Genomic DNA, 16,356 nt, shown 5'->3' on the forward strand with positions numbered 1-16,356 from the left:
TCTCCCTCTCTGGGGGTGATTTCACTGAACATTGAGACTGGCTTAGCTCAGGTGTTAATGTAGCACAGCAGGTCTTAAAGTGTGTGAAATTCAGTCACTCTTCTGACAATTTCCAGTTGTTCTGGGAGCTTACTGTAAGTTCTTGTAATGAACTGGACCTAATTTGAACAACCTTTTGCGGATGAATCATAACACTGTACCATAGAGATTGGTAGCTCAGTGAATCACTGCACTACTGGAAACTTTGTACGGCTATAAATTTTAGTGATTACACAAATATAAGAGCATATAACATGAAAGCTTGCCTTAATGCAAGGAGAAAATTGGAAGCTATAAAAAAATAATGCTATCAACATGCAACTTTTTCATTGCCCAAAATGGCAGAAGCTTGCTTAGAAAGTTACCAGTACTAAAAACAGGAGTTTTTAGGTTTGCCTTTTTGGGAAAAATAAAGTGTAAAACCGCATCATTACATTGTATTTGCAGTAAGTAACCTTACCCATAAGCCTGGTTAGCTTTACAAAAAAATTTTCCCCTACAAGGTAAAGTTGTGAATGTTTGTTAAATTTTTGCTTGACCATTTTATATCCACCAGACTTTTTTTTAATTCATTGAATTTGCTAATTCTAGGCTTTCTAACAGTGCCTCTTTCTTTCTTTAAATCTACCCTATTCTTATCATCATCATGCAGCTTACAATGATATGAATATTGATAAAATATGAAAAAATAAAATAAAGTGCCCTTTCAACTTGAAATGAAAATTATGAAAACATTGGACCTTACATTCTGAAATACCATCAGCATTACATGCCAAGTACATTTTTTGAAGGGCAAAAGTATTCTTTCGTCACATATCACAATGACAATGGTAATATATTTTTATTTTTATATCTTTTTAAACTCTCTGTTTTGTTAATATTTTAGGTAGCTATGACAGTACAGTGTGCCTACAGGGGTCAGTATGGGAAACTGGACCATTTCCTGGGTAACATCTCGTCTTTACCAGTATCTAACGAACACAATCAGCCGAATGTAAAAATACATGCAGTCCTCTTATTCATACATGACATGACACCTTCATGTATACGAATACAGTAAGCGCGTCGATCCCACAGTAGCACACGAATATAACAAATAGTTAAAATATTTTGCATTATTAAAATATAAAATACTTAAAATAATTTGCATTATTCTATAAAATGAAGTTTAGATCATGAAGAAGACAATTCAGCTGGGGCAACGGCAGGGAGACGAGGAACTACTCCAGTGTCGAGAGGGATCCCTCTCTTTGGAATGTAGGGGCCTTTTCTGTCGACCATCCTGTATAAGAAGGTAAATTTACATTTAACCGAGACACTCGGAGCTACTTCTCTATTTTAGTGACTTACAGTTTGTAGGATTATATATTCAAAACTTGACAATTAATCATAAGTATGCATGTTTAAAGATTGTTTCTACAAATATTTATTAGGTAAAAACAGTTAACTTCTCAGTAACAAACAACACAAACGCTTACCGTATGCAGTCAATGATGGGACACACAGAGACACAAAGGGTGCATCCCGTGCAATCATCAGTGACGTGAGTTAGATGAGTTTCTGGATCGAAAGTGATGGCCTGGTATCCGGAATCATTACAAGTCATATAACACTTTCCACAGTTTATGCACATGTCCTGTAAAACCATATGCTGTAAGTAACTGAGTTCACTGAAGGGCATGATGAGAAACTCGAAATTCAAACGCATGCATTCATTCACTCAATACTGTATTGATAATTATTGTACATTTTTAAAATAATTTAATTCATAATGAAATCCATTGCCTAATAAAACCAAAAACTTTCTGTTCTTAAGTGAGAAACCAGGTACACATTTTGTATTTTAAAAAATGCCCTCCTAGTATGCTACACTAAAGGGTGAGGGATCCTGGGTCTTAAGAATAAAATTTGTAGAAAGCACAACATATGAAAGGAAGTATGGAGATTCCTCACTTACTTCATCAATCAGCGCGACCTTTTGTTGTTTGTTGTCCAAGTCTCCATAGGTTCCTACCATAGGCAATGCAAGGCCTATCAAGTCTTGCAAAGTTGGAACCCCATATTTAGGTGCAGAAATGATTCTTTCTTGTGGTTGTGGCTCCAGTATGTCTGCATTTCTCTTGTGATCTGTTATCAACTTTTCTTTTTCTTGAAGATATGGGCCAAAGTTTGAAAGTTTCTGTAAAGAAATATAATTAAATCAACAACAGTACAGCATTACCAAAGCTACGTAATACCTAGACACACAGTCATCACTCACTATGAGTATACATCACGGTGCCAAATGAAATTTCCAAAGACTTACTTTGCCAATCATGTCACTGAGGGCAACTACTGGTTTTCCTAGTTGATGTTTTCCCGTTGGAGGAGACTGTCCCATCCATGTTTTCTTAGATTCCAGTGAACGTAGGTAGAGGAGCGCTTTAAGGCCAAGGATATAGTCCTCAATAACAGTGAAGTCTTGGTTTTGAACTGAGCTGCAAATCTGTCACCAACATGATGAATTTAAGTTTGGTTTTAATTATTTCAGATTAATCAGGAAAGTTTTGTCTGGATAAAACTATGTGAAGCATAGACAATATATAATTATACTGTTGAGCTCTTCATGGGAATAAGTAACCTGTTAGGTATAAATACCTGCAAAGCAGATGCTCCTCCTAACAAAAATTGAAGCCCTGCATCAGCCGAGTCAATACCACCAGTAGCCAGTATAGGGAAGTCGGGCAAAGCTCGTCCGATGGCAGTTACAGCACGGAGAGCAATAGGGCGGATAGCATTGCCTGAGATAATGAAAGCATATCCAATTAAACTTTTAGCAAAAATCAGTAAACATTTACACTTATCTACAGTAATATACATACACAATATATGAAAATGAATTAAGCAATATTTGAAATACTCAAGTTCCACTAATATAAACCCCCTAATTTGTTTAATGCAAAAGGCACAGTCAGCCAATCTGAACTACCTCTGATGTGCAAAGAAATGTTTGAATATTCGTGCAGGAGAAGTGAACATACTGCTGGGAGAAATTCCCTTTATCCTTTGATGATTTGATGATCGGAAACAATCCATTGCCGCATACAGTATATGGTATATACCAATCAAGGTGAGTGAAAGGAAGCTACTCCCGGAAAAATAAAATGGTTTGAATCTGACGAACAACAACTGTAAAGTATTTCCAGTTTTGCCTGTGTCCACAGAATTTACAAAATTTCAAAGAAGTAACTCGTCAGTACCCTCAAAACAGTGGAGTGATAAAACTGGCCATAAGCACAGTATACCTGTTATCTTTACAGAACTATGGTCACCTCTTACGGTCTCCAAGTAAGGTGTCATTACCAATTATGAACATCTTTATACTACTGCTGTTTTTAGAATTTGTTAATGACTATATACATTAAGCCTTTTATTAGATCATCATCATTTTAAATACTTGTTTAAACCTTTTCCTTCATAGATGCCAAATGAGTTCTCTCTGAGCCCTTCTGTCCTGTGCTCTTTGTTCCCGAACTTCCATTACATCTAGGCCTTCATTCATCACTTTTCTTCGCGATTCCGTGGGTCCTACTTGGGGAGAGGTCTCCGATCTCCTGCTTCCATGTCTATTGCCCATGACACGTCCAAACCATTGAAACGTCCAAACCATATCAGTCTTTCTCCCGCCCCTTGATACCACATCTCTGCCAATTCGTCATTTGCAATATGATCTACAAACAGGACATTTTTATTTACCAGTAGTCTAGCTATCCTTTATCCATTTCATCCAGGTTTCAACTAGTCTTTCATACCGCTCTCTCTACTGCTGCTTCACGGGCCAGTGTGGTGCTCACAGAATAACAGAAATGCTAACCCTCTCCTAAGACCTGTTCATCTCTCACACAATGGTTCTCAACTCTCGTTTTCTCCCTGTTTCTTGCAGTACATTCCAGGCACTGGAAATCTCGTCCTCCATTTACACTATAATTTGCATTGTTGAGTACTACCTCCTTCCGCCACAGCACCATAGCTCTCTACCTGTAATTTCCATTTGCTCTGTTTTCTTTTTACCTAAAAGTTCATCTGTAACTTTACTGTACTCCTATTATCACGTATCATTAACTTAAGAAATAAATCCTTTGGGCAAGGCCTATGAACATCTTGAAATGTGGCTCAGTGGACTTTCTTTTTCTTTTCTTTTTAATTACAGATACTTTAATCATAATACTGTTCAGGGAACTGAATGGTGACGGGGTTATCTCTAATGTAAATTGACACACTCGGGATATTTCTCATCACCAGATCATAGCTTTTCTTAAAATCCATTCAATGTTAAAAGTACGAAATTTAAGACCCTTAACGAGTATTACACAAAATGTCCTTATCCTTTGCTAATATCCTTACCAGAAACACCACCGTATGTTGTCCTTTGCTCTTTTCCTATTGACGGCCATGCAGATCCATCTGGTCTGAGTCCCATCAGTCCAGATACAGTATTAGTAGCTGTCACACCATCAGCACCACCTGCAGCGCAGTACAGTTATAAAAACAAATATTTATAAAGGAGAACAAATTTATATGCTAGCTAATAAGCATGGGCAAGTGAAAGTACAGCATTCCTAAACATTACCGACTTTCATCATTGCCCACCTATAAGCGCAATAATGCTACACTACAATCATACAAAAATATTAAAACTTATTGAGAAATAATCATATGCCATGATAAGGAACTCTCTTCAATCGCAATACTTACCATCATAAGCAGCTGCAGCAATAGCAACAATATTGGTGACATTTGGGGTCAGTTTAGCAAAGAAGGGAATGGTAGTTGCAGCTCTCACCCACCGGCAAATATTTCTTACAAGCTCTGGATCCTGGTAAAGTGAAATTTTATGAAATTTAAGAAAGTTTCCTTGGTTTTGCAGTTTACTGTTCTGCGATACATAATAGCAATGAAAATGTTAAGTGAAAGAAAGGTACCACAATTAAAAATATGTAAAACAGATATCAATCATAGTGACAGAGTACAATTTGACTACAAAGGCAAAGTGACTAACCTGACCACAAGCTAATCCCATACCACGTTCTCCCATGCCGTGGGGACAAGACAAATTTAGTTCTAAAGCATCAGAACCTGCCTCTTCTGCCTTCTTTGCCAGTTCTGTCCAGTCCTCCGCATTGTAACTGCACATAATACTGGCAATGAGTACCTATAAAAGATAACAAGAACGAACATATTACTCATTTTCGGTTCATAGGCAGACATTTCATACTAAACTGTAAAGCCACACAACCCTTGACATAATACAAACTTGAACTGGAATGGCTCTTCTGCCAGTATCTGAACAACATTGACATCATTCTTCCACATTTTATAATCTTCGTTTATTGCACAAAGTCCAAGACCTCTCTTTCCTTGCCGGGTCTGATAATTCAATCACAGACTTATCACTCTGTTACCTAGGTGCTTTTGTTGCTGTGCATGACTATACAAATACAATTATATTCACTGTCTTAGGATGCTAGCCTTCAAATTCATGTACATGCAGCAGTTAACTTATATCGGGTCTTTGTAAAATAAATTTGCTATGACCTTTTATCTTGCACTGAACTTTCAGAGCTAGGATGAATACAACTACAATTGAATCACACGCAAATCAAATAAACTTTTTAACATTGAAATAAAATACAGTATAGATTTATATTAATGTTGTCAATCTTATATAAATAAAAATATACCAAGAAGGATATTGGTACTTCAAGTAAAAATGTATAATGCTCCTCTTTCAAATAACTTCTTCTCAGCTGATTCCCTAGTTTGAGTCACTGTTTCTAATGAGCCATCAAGCGGTTTCTACCATGAACGGCTCATTTCAAAATTGGTTTTGGCAGATGATTCATGAATGGAGGCCTGTCTTGAATTCAGTCCTGTCTTTTTATCAACATCTTGGGACCAGCACTTAAGTTGAGCTGGGTCTCCCCCACCCCTTCCCGTTACTGCCTTAATAGTAGTATTAAATCATTCATATATACTTAAGATCGGATATGAGCTGATTAGAATTAGAATATAAGATTTGGGCCAAAGGCCAAGCACTGGGACCTATCAAGGAAGAAAGATAATATGAACAGAGTAACAGTGAGAGGAACTAATGGGGTTGGAGCTAGGGCCCAAAGTAATGCTGCAAAGAACCGTAAGTAAAGCCTACAGTGTACCGTGTGAGGTGCACTGGCGGCACTAGCCCCCTACGGGGGATAAGAGCTGATGGTCTAGACTAGCTGTGACTATTAACATAACTTCTTGTCACTTTTGTCTGCCTACTTCTATGCTAATTCATATTTGCTCTCCCAATAAGGGGCTTGGTGCAATATATATCTTCAGTTATTAAGAAACCTCATTCTGTTGCAAATCCAGTAACTAAACAATGAGTTGCAAAGTCTCAAAAAGTACAATGAACTTTGCTTTTGAATTAACCTCCAAATTTGATGTAAGATGAATAATATGCTACACAAACCTGAAATAACATTTGTGCCTTATATGCAATATTATGGCTTCAGTATAAATTTAATTCATGTGGATAAGTTGATGTCTTTGTAAGGGATAGTTTATTTCCCGGCACCAACAAATACACTAAGAATCACACATTTAAAAATTGCAGTTTCAATATATTACAGTACTTTCAGAAGTTAAATACACAGCTCCTATAGTTTTGTTAAGCTCAATATAGGTCTAAAACAAGACACTCAAAATAATCTTATTACCTTATCTGGGAAATCCTTCTTCAACTCTGTGATACTCTGCAGCCAATAAGCGCAAGTCTTTTCTGAAATAAGTTCTATGTTGAGGAAAGAGCCCTGGCCTGGTCCATAAATATGGCCGGATGTAGTTCCCCTCACAATTCGAGGGGATACGTTGGTTACAATGTCCTGAAATCAAGTCATAAAAATGATGCATTATTCATACGAAGTAGAGCACTTACTTACATATAATTCTATATGGTCATAACTCTTACTCTTATTATGGAACACTTGGAAATGATGATGATGATGAATCATTGCCATACCTTGTCCAGAGCAAAGGTTTTTGTTACACAGAATCCCCAGCCAGCCTCAAACGCTCTTCGTATCATCGCAGATGCTGTTGTTGGTGGGGCAGATGCTAGGCCAAAGGGATTGGGGAACCTGAAAGAAATAAATACACAGGAATAATGAAAAAAACCTGAGTGAAAAGGCAATCAACGATCCCACCAAAAAATACAATTAACCACAAATGAAACATGCTTAATGAAGAAAAATACTACTGTTATGTACAATCATGCTATCTATATATATATATATATTATATATATATATATATATATATATATATATATATATAAAATGGGCCCCCATATTCACGGACTCACATTAGCAGATTTCTCTCTAGAACATATCCCCACATTAACAGGAAATTCAGCCATTTGCAGTATTTTTCTGTGATAAATATCCACAAATTCCTGTTTTTTTCTTCAATTTCATCATAAAATGCACTTTTTGTGATAAAACTATTAAAAAAGCAGGTATAAAAATTTCAAGTGGGTTTTTCTTGAGTTTAACTAACAAAATAGGCCATTTTAAGCATTTTTATAGGGATTCCAACCATTCGCGGGTTCCAACTATTTGGGGGGGGCTCTGGTACATCAAATGGGGGCCCCCACATGGGGACCCAGTATGTATGTAGTATGTATGGTATGAGTGTATATATAATATATTATATATCTATATTATATATATATAGACATAGATAATTAGAAAGAGATTATATAATACACAAATTTGGCTAACTTGTCTTATTTTTCATAAGTTTCTTACTGACCATCAATAATACACACCTGACTTTTAATGCACCTGTGAATCTGCAAAAAACTTAAACAAGTATATCATCTCTTTCATTAACGATCACATTATTGTTAGAAGATCGATGCAGACGGTGAATATATACATTTACAGAAATGAATCTGGCGAACTATTTCTGAATAAAACGTGGAAACAATCTTGTCACTTACTTGATACCGCAGATCGTAACGGAGAGGTCAACTTCATCAATTGGTGAATAGAACTTAGGCAGCTGAGGTTTTTCTGGTACAAACAACCCATGCAAAGACTGCAATAAAGTGAAAGTCCTTTACTTAAAAGAAGAGGAAAAAAACTTTCACGGTTTCACATAGCAAAACATGGTAGAGTAAAAAGAAGACTCCATATAGGTTAATTTGGTCATTCTAGGGAGGAGCTCTGCACAGATATTGTTTATTAATGAGATTTTTTGACTGAACAATATAGAAAAGGTTGTGTATATCATGCAGCACAGGGGGGAAAACGTGAAAATTTTACCGAAATAATGTGAGTAATTTACAGTCTTTTGTTTATGTTCGCTGGAGCTTGTTGGTTTTTACCTATACGTACAAGATCTGAGGGACGCCATGTTTAGTACTATCCCTCGGAGTTTCACTTAAACTCAAGACTGTGTAAAATCACATCATTTCGGTAAATTTTTAAAGTCATCTTACCTGTACTGCATCATATACACCCTTTTCTATGTCATTCATTCAACAAATTTCATCAATAAACAATACCTCCGTGCGGAGCCCATCATTACATTTACCAGTAAATTTTATGGAGCGCTTCCTTAAAATTACCAAGAAATTTTATGGAGCTCTTTCTTACAGTTACCAGAAAATTTTATTATAGAGCGCTTCCTTACCATTAACAGAAAATTTTATTACGGAGCTTACAATTAAAAATTTTATTATGGAGCTCTTCCTTACAATTACCAGAACATTTTATGGGGCTCTTCCTTACAATTACCAAAAAATGCTATAAGGCACTGCAGCTCATAATGCATAGAAAAATTTACTTGTCAGTCAAAAAATATAATTAATAAACAGTATCTCTAAGAGGAGCTCTTCTTGAGAATTACCAGAAAATTTTATAAGGTACTAGTTCCTGTTGCTTGCAAGAAATACCTGCCATACCTGCAAATACTTATGAATATTCCACGCAGCTGTCTTGCCATCATTGACACTTTCCACGGTGGTCTCAGCAACGCCTGCAATATCGCCACCGCAGTACACTCCTGGCTCACTCGAGGCCATTGTTTTAGGATCGACTTCCGGTAGGCCCCATCGATTGAACTTCAGAGGGGATAGTGCGGCAGTGACTGGAACATTTAATAACATGTCATACCGTATAGACACCCTGGCAAATTCTGACAGAAATACTCTGAGGTAAAACAGAAAACATACCAACATACTTCAGCGATTACAAAAATCAGAGTTACCTTTTCATTAAAAGTACACTGGAATTTCTGGAAACGATCTAAATCATAACTTACTAAAACAAAACTGAATGTGTATATTGCAATTACATGTACTTTGATTAAAAACAAATTTCACTCTGAAAATTCAAAACAAACCTGATGTAAACCAAACCTTTAGCTACTGAAACTCATTCGTTCAGCTCCACTACTTATTCTGCTGACCATTTTCCACAACAACAATCAACACAGGTTTTCAAGTTTCTTATTTGATTAGTTTTATTATAATAATAAGAACTCCAATAAGTCATCATGATAAAAGGACAATCAAAATGTCAAACAATAGACAGAAAATTCTCTTGTCCTGAATTCCGTAAAGATTTGCTCAGCAAGTCAATAGTTACATTCCACCATGGTCAATCATGTCACATTTTCTGCACAGTATCTGGCGTCTTCAAACTTACTATCATTGTCCGATAGACCTGAGCCAAAGGCCGAGATGATATAATCGCACTTGAGCCTGACAATTTGTTCATCGTCCTCGATCCACGTTCCGTCTTCAGTCTGTTCGGTACGAGCGAACTCCATGGCTGCAACGCGTCCGTTCTTCGTGATGACTTTGCGGGGGGAAAGGAAAGGAAGAAATTCACACATTTCCTCGCGCGCCAATTCCATCTGTGGGGGCAAAAATGAACTAGTGATTTACAATGTTTATTTATTTTTCTGAGTATGCTCCATGTAAAATGGGGGATTTATTATTTTTGTTATTCAGGCGACGAACCTCTTCATATGGAACAACCCCACGCGGGTTTGACTTTGAATTCAAGCTTCCAATGAATATGATTTTTATTACAAAGTAATACCAGAAGGTAATGGGAAACAGAAAAAGGGAGAGATCGGTTATTAGAAAAGAAAAAGTAAATTAATAAATTAATGGGAAAAATGTAAGGAAATTGCTATTATTAAACTATTTTGTCGTTATAAACTCATTATGAATTCTTTAGAAGTGGTTCTCATTTATCTGTAAATATGTTCAGGAATAATTCTTTTTGTTCAGTTTGACTGCACAGGCAGTGTTGTAAATATGAAAAAAGGGCTCTCTTTTTTATGCTTAACCTTTTGTATTTTTGACATCCGAGGTTTGGGTTAGTTGATTTTCAATCAAAATGTAGTCTGGCGATTCAAAAGTAAGTTTCAAATGAAACTAACTTTTTGAGGCCAATGTCGAGAGATTTTCGAAGTGTTTTTGCGAGATTGTTCTCACTGTCTTTGTGTGCGTTGCTGGGGCTCATGGTCAATGCTTTCAGAGTTGATTCCCTAATTGTAACATTGTAAGTTGTCATTTGGAGCGAGTTCCCCTTTCCGTTGATGTATTTGGTAAACTTTAATAGTATAGTTTTATAATAGAACCATCCCAGTCGGAGGGAAAATTCCCGACAATACTAATATCAGTTCAAATAATGCTGCTATTTATTCCACCAGACCTGTTTAAACGAGGGTCTACTCCTTTCCAATAATAATAATGAAAATCAACAATTTTACAAATAAATTGTAATAATATGCATATTAACACAATGTATTTATATAACTGTGGATTTTTATTGCACAATACTTTAGCTGATAACATCTTTCGCATATTAATACAATTTATCTGTAAAGTGGTTTTTTTCTTATTGCGTAATACAGTAGTTTTCCGCGATATCACGAATCTTAACAGCAATAAAATAATAATAATAATAATAATAATAATAATAATAATAATAATAATAATAATACCTCCTCCGGCACAGCTCGTATGTTGGTAAAACCCTTCCTGAAGACGACAAACACACGTTTAGCTCCACACCGGAGGGCAGACGTAGCGCAGTCAAAGGCGGTGTCGCCAGCACCTAGCACCAGCACAATACCTCGAATAGCTGGAAGCTGACCTTTACATGCGCACATTCCTACGAAGAAGAAAGTCGAAAATTTAAGTGATGTTAGCATACAAGCAAAAGAAAAGAATGGATTTGTTACTTATTTCTAGTGCATGAAAATGAACAATAAAATTCTCTATCAGATCTGGAGAGACTGTATAATATATACATTTACGTTACACGAACCTAAGCATAGACTAAAAGACGTCAACGAACCTAACCATTGACTAATAAAACGTTACACGAACCTCAGCATAAAAAAAGTTACACGAACCTAAACATAAATAAAAAAAAAAAGGTTCCACAATGTTAAGCGTAGACTAAAAAAAGGCGTGATCCGACCTCCAGCTTACTCGGGAGACGTGCAGGATTTTCCGGTCACCCATAAGTTGTAAACATAATATTCGTATCTTTTAATGTAAATTAAAACTTGCTAAAATCTATAGTCACCAACGAAAATTGAATAAGCTATATTTTATAAGATTTAATTTTTCTATACTGTTTAACATGCAAATTATTTTTTACATTTTCATTTTAATAAATAAATAAAAAAAAAATCCTATCCTAAAATTCCTCTATTTTTAACTTAACGGAAGATACGTTTTTCAGACCTTTTTAGGCTCTTCCATAGACCTTTCCTACTCCCCCAACAAGAACAAGAACAAAATAGTTTATAAGCTTACTCCCCGAGTAAGCAAAAAGTTACACGAACCTAAACATAAATAAAAAATCGTTCCACGAACCTAAGCATAGACAAAAATAAGTTACACGAAATTAAACATATGCTAAAAAACATTATACACGAACTTAACCATAGACTAAAAGATTTCAACAAAAATGATTAGAATTGCAAAATCCAAGTGGTCTATCATTTTTAACACAGATACACCTTAAACCACTCCACTGTACCTGGCTTACTGCCGGCTGTGACAAGAGGCAGGAAATCTTTACTTGTGTAGAATCCCATATCGATTGTCAGATCAGCGAAGATGCCGATCTTTTTTGGTTGCGGGAGACCGATGCCAACGAAAATAGCCTCATACCCTTCGTTTTGGAGTCCCTGCTCAAACAAAACAACAATTAACCGAGAGTTTCTAGTGTCTTTCACTACATTTGGCAGTTTGTTAACAACAATGGACAATTATAAAGTGAGTTGATATTGACACTATTTAATTTTCTTATATATACACATTTTTCCAGGCTGAAGGGGCCGTTCTACAAGGTGCTATAGTAGATTCACATCAACCGTGCATTTGATGTCTAGGCCAGTCTCTTACGACGCTCCTGATTGGCTGTTGATAAGCCAGTCACAAGGCTGGAAACCCTCAGTCTCTCGAGAGAGTTCACATAGGCAGGATGTGTGTTCCCCCTCTCCTGAGGAATACGTCTTTCAAAGGTATACCTCAGGAGAGGTGGAACACACATCCTACCCATGTGAACTCTCGAGAGACTGAAAGTTTCCAGCCCTGTGATTGGTTTATCAAAAGCCAATCAGGAGCGTCGAAGGGACGGGCCTAGACATCAAATGCACGGTTGATGGGAATCTATTATACCACCAACCTCCCCTGATCTTAGGATAATGATGCTAACCCGCAACCTTCTTCGCCTTAACTGTGACCCACTCGCTGTCAACTGACTACCAGGTACAGGATTCACTACTTACAATACCAAACTCACACAGGACTTTTCAAGGAAACCCACCACGGAAATCCCAAACTCTCTCAGGCGTTTACCTTGACGGTGATATCCGACACGGACAACTGGCGTCCGTGATGGACCTTGACTCCCAGATCCTTCATGAGATCCACCTCGAACTTGACCACCTCGTAAGGGAGCCGATACTGGGGAATCTCGGAGGAGCTCAGCCCGCCGACGTACTCCCTCTTCTCGAAGACGTCCACGTTGTCGTAGCCGAGACGCGCGAGGAAAGTGGCGCATGACACAGAGGCTGGACCGCAACCTGCGCAGGTGGAAATTTTGTTTCTGCGCATGAGATGGATTTTTCTAATTGCTTTCTTTCCAAGCAGTTCAAGCTCCGAAGTAAGTTATTTCTGAATGTATCTGATATGAAAATAAGGATAATGAGTCACTAAATACCGCTTTCCTTTGAAACTAAAGAAGGAACTTGCAGGTACCTGAAGCGTTAGAAAACTGTATTTGTATGCAATAAGGGACACATAGCAATACAGTGATGAACTAAGTAAAATGAATGCTACCTTAAGAAAGAAAGAGCTACACTTGAATCACAATGTTATGTGCGACACCAAAAACTAGCTTGGAAAAAAAAAAAACATGATAATACTGTGAAGAAACAAACACTACACCAATGAGAGGACATGTTTTGTGTGCAAAATAGAAATTAAACTAATTCAATTCATTTATGTTCAGCCACACAACCATTATTGTATTAAGTTGTGAAGGTCACAAGGAAATTTAAGTACCAATAAAATCCTCGCATCGTCAATGCATCTCCATGAGTTACGGACATTGAATGTAATTAGAAAATGGAATATGATAATTAATTAATAGTATTCCTCTCTCATTTTAATTACAATTTGTTACGAGTTCTAAGAGCTAGAGCAGGCGCCATTCATTCTTGAAAAAACGACTATAGTGTATAATTTTCACCCATTCATTTCAATTACTCTATTCTATCTGTATTTTAGCTTAGTCTGTTGGTATAGTGGTTAGTGTCGTGGAATGTCACTCAGATGTCGCAGGTTCACGTCCCCCCTCCCCCCCAGGCAGATGATCTTAAATAAAAACGACTATAGTGCATCACTTTCACCCATTCATTTAAATGACTCTATTTTAGCTAATCCGTTGGCATAGTGGTTAGTGTCCTGTCATGCCACTCAGATGTCACGGGATCGCGTCTCCCCCAGCCCCAATGAAAAATCATTGGCTCTGTGTCACGATCAGTTACTGCTGCAGTGTGGGGTCTGCAGTGGCAGGTCCAAACCAACATTCTTCTGAAGTTTGGATTTCAAGTCAATGGCCCCGTGTGCTTGTTCAATGTGAATAGGATTCATCTACTGAAATAATAATAATAATAATATTTTGCCAATACTTATTCTTCTTCTTACACGAATACAGGCAGAAAATATTACTAACCAATGAGGGCGATCTTCGCTGCGTAGCTTTCAGGGAGGTCTTTGGGAAGGTCTGGCGAACGGATCTGAGGAACGTCCATCTGCCGAAAGATCTGTGAGAAAGAGACACCAATTTAAGCCCAAGGTCAAGCGCTGGGACCTGTGAGGTCATTCAGCGTTGGAACGGAAATTGGGAGTCAAAAAGTCTGAAAGGTGTAAGAGGGGGAAAACCTTAAAGCAGTTCCACTGTGAAACGATTTTTATGAGAGGTTGGAGAGTAAGATGGAAGAAAGAGAATGTGAACGGAGATACAGTAAAATCAATGAAAGGGGAGTTGCAGCTAGGAGGCGATAAGACGCTGCAAAGAACTTTGAGTAATGCCCACAGTGCACTTCATGACGGCGCTAGCCCCCTACGGAGGAAACACACACCAATATAGTGGAAACAACAACCCCCCGCCACCCCCCACCCACAAAAAATGTATGCAGGACCCTCCCCAACATACTGATCCATCTAAAAATCCAATAAGCTTTATCTTAGCAGATAGGCTTTAAATTTTTAAGCAAATTCCAATATTATCCACAATTAACTTTTATTAACTTGCGGTCATATGGGCAATATGACACGGCTGATTACATACCCTCCGTCAAACTTCGGTGGAGAATGAATAAAAAAAAGTAAATTGTTGTAATTACAATAATTCCCCTAATAATTGTTTGGTTCACAATACGGGCAGTCACCTCAAGATTTTAGCATACCACACACACACACACACGCATACAATATGAATTATCCCTAACTATAGCATAAGTCTAATAACAAATATTTCAACACATTACAAGTCTTAAGTGGCAGCTATAGTTTAATATCAACTATTCACTGCAGAGAAGTGAACACCCCACTTTGCAGATAACAATATAACTATCGGCTACCTTAACGACATTGCCACTAAAATGAAAATTAAAATTATATGCATAACCATTAATAAATGTAAGTAATCCGAAAGTTTTGTCTTCAAATCAACGCCATTACAGGAACTATAATAAACGCTAATGATTAAATAGTAATGTGGGGTACCTACTACTTCACAATACGACCACTACAAGTCATATTGTAGTGTAAATCATTGCAGACATATCAACAAACAATATTTATTAGCTAGTGGTACGACTAACTTCCACCTTGACAACATAGATATATAAATAAATAAATGAATAAAATAAATAAATAAATAACAATATTTATTAGTAATTAGTATGACTATCTTCCTCCTTGACAACATAAGATTCCTAATAAATAAATAAGTAAATAAATAAATAAGAATATTTATTTGACTACCTTCCTCCTTGACAACATAGATTCCAAATGAATAAACAAATAGATAAATAAATAAATAAGTAAATAGACAAATAAATAACAAACCATATTTATTAGCTAGTGGTAGGACTACCTACCTCCTTGACAGCACTTAGATTAAAAATAAATAAATAAATAAATAAATAAATAACAAATCTATCTTAACTAACATCAGTAGCAAACTGCTGGAGGCCGCCGATGTTGATAGGGCCCTCTTCGCTGGCGTAGAGGTTGCAGCCCCCGACGCAGAGGTCACTCGTCGGGCACACCATTCCACAGGTTAGGCCTAATGGGTTGTCGGAGAATATCATCTTGGCGGCGCCATAGTAGTTCTGAGGAACGGTAAGAGTAAGGTCGACGTTAGTGTCATTCATAGGCTCTCCTACTTATTCCAGTCGGATACTTCCTGGGCTAACTAAATGCACCATCAGGTACCAGACCTGACAGTAATTATGCAATGGTAATAAATGAACTTTAGTTTTAATCAGATCATTAAAATTATGGTAAATGTATGTTGATAATCATTATATACCCTAATAAAATAGTATATAATGTGTGCAAACACCTGGAAAAGGGTCATTAAAAACAGCGACCCGGACTAGTGATTAAGCTGAGAAGGAGGATGTACATTATGCTACTTCACAGACATGATAATCAAGTCACTATGATTACACGAATCTTTT

The 16,356-nt window shown here is 37.0% G+C and overlaps 1 protein-coding gene across 1 annotated transcript in view; it reads right to left on the reverse strand.

Moving 5' to 3' along the window:
- Positions 1 to 461: 461 nt before the first annotated feature.
- LOC135217295 (dihydropyrimidine dehydrogenase [NADP(+)]-like) overlaps positions 462 to 16,356 on the reverse strand; it is a 55,250-nt gene continuing 39,355 nt past the window's right edge. Inside the window, exons 4-21 of the mRNA XM_064253048.1 lie at positions 15,844 to 16,005; positions 14,340 to 14,430; positions 12,959 to 13,185; positions 12,135 to 12,285; positions 11,086 to 11,255; positions 9,774 to 9,984; positions 9,029 to 9,213; positions 8,063 to 8,160; positions 7,082 to 7,199; positions 6,780 to 6,944; positions 5,078 to 5,230; positions 4,774 to 4,894; positions 4,423 to 4,542; positions 2,677 to 2,819; positions 2,345 to 2,524; positions 1,997 to 2,218; positions 1,518 to 1,675; positions 462 to 1,321 (exon numbers count right to left, since the gene is read on the reverse strand). Of these exons, the coding sequence (XP_064109118.1) occupies positions 1,213 to 1,321; positions 1,518 to 1,675; positions 1,997 to 2,218; positions 2,345 to 2,524; positions 2,677 to 2,819; positions 4,423 to 4,542; positions 4,774 to 4,894; positions 5,078 to 5,230; positions 6,780 to 6,944; positions 7,082 to 7,199; positions 8,063 to 8,160; positions 9,029 to 9,213; positions 9,774 to 9,984; positions 11,086 to 11,255; positions 12,135 to 12,285; positions 12,959 to 13,185; positions 14,340 to 14,430; positions 15,844 to 16,005 (2,784 nt within the window). The 3' untranslated portion in view covers positions 462 to 1,212. The remainder of the gene's footprint in view (positions 1,322 to 1,517; positions 1,676 to 1,996; positions 2,219 to 2,344; positions 2,525 to 2,676; positions 2,820 to 4,422; positions 4,543 to 4,773; positions 4,895 to 5,077; positions 5,231 to 6,779; positions 6,945 to 7,081; positions 7,200 to 8,062; positions 8,161 to 9,028; positions 9,214 to 9,773; positions 9,985 to 11,085; positions 11,256 to 12,134; positions 12,286 to 12,958; positions 13,186 to 14,339; positions 14,431 to 15,843; positions 16,006 to 16,356) is intronic.

This window comes from Macrobrachium nipponense, chromosome 7, assembly GCF_015104395.2.
Source record: "Macrobrachium nipponense isolate FS-2020 chromosome 7, ASM1510439v2, whole genome shotgun sequence".
NCBI classification, from domain to species: Eukaryota; Metazoa; Arthropoda; class Malacostraca; order Decapoda; family Palaemonidae; genus Macrobrachium; species Macrobrachium nipponense.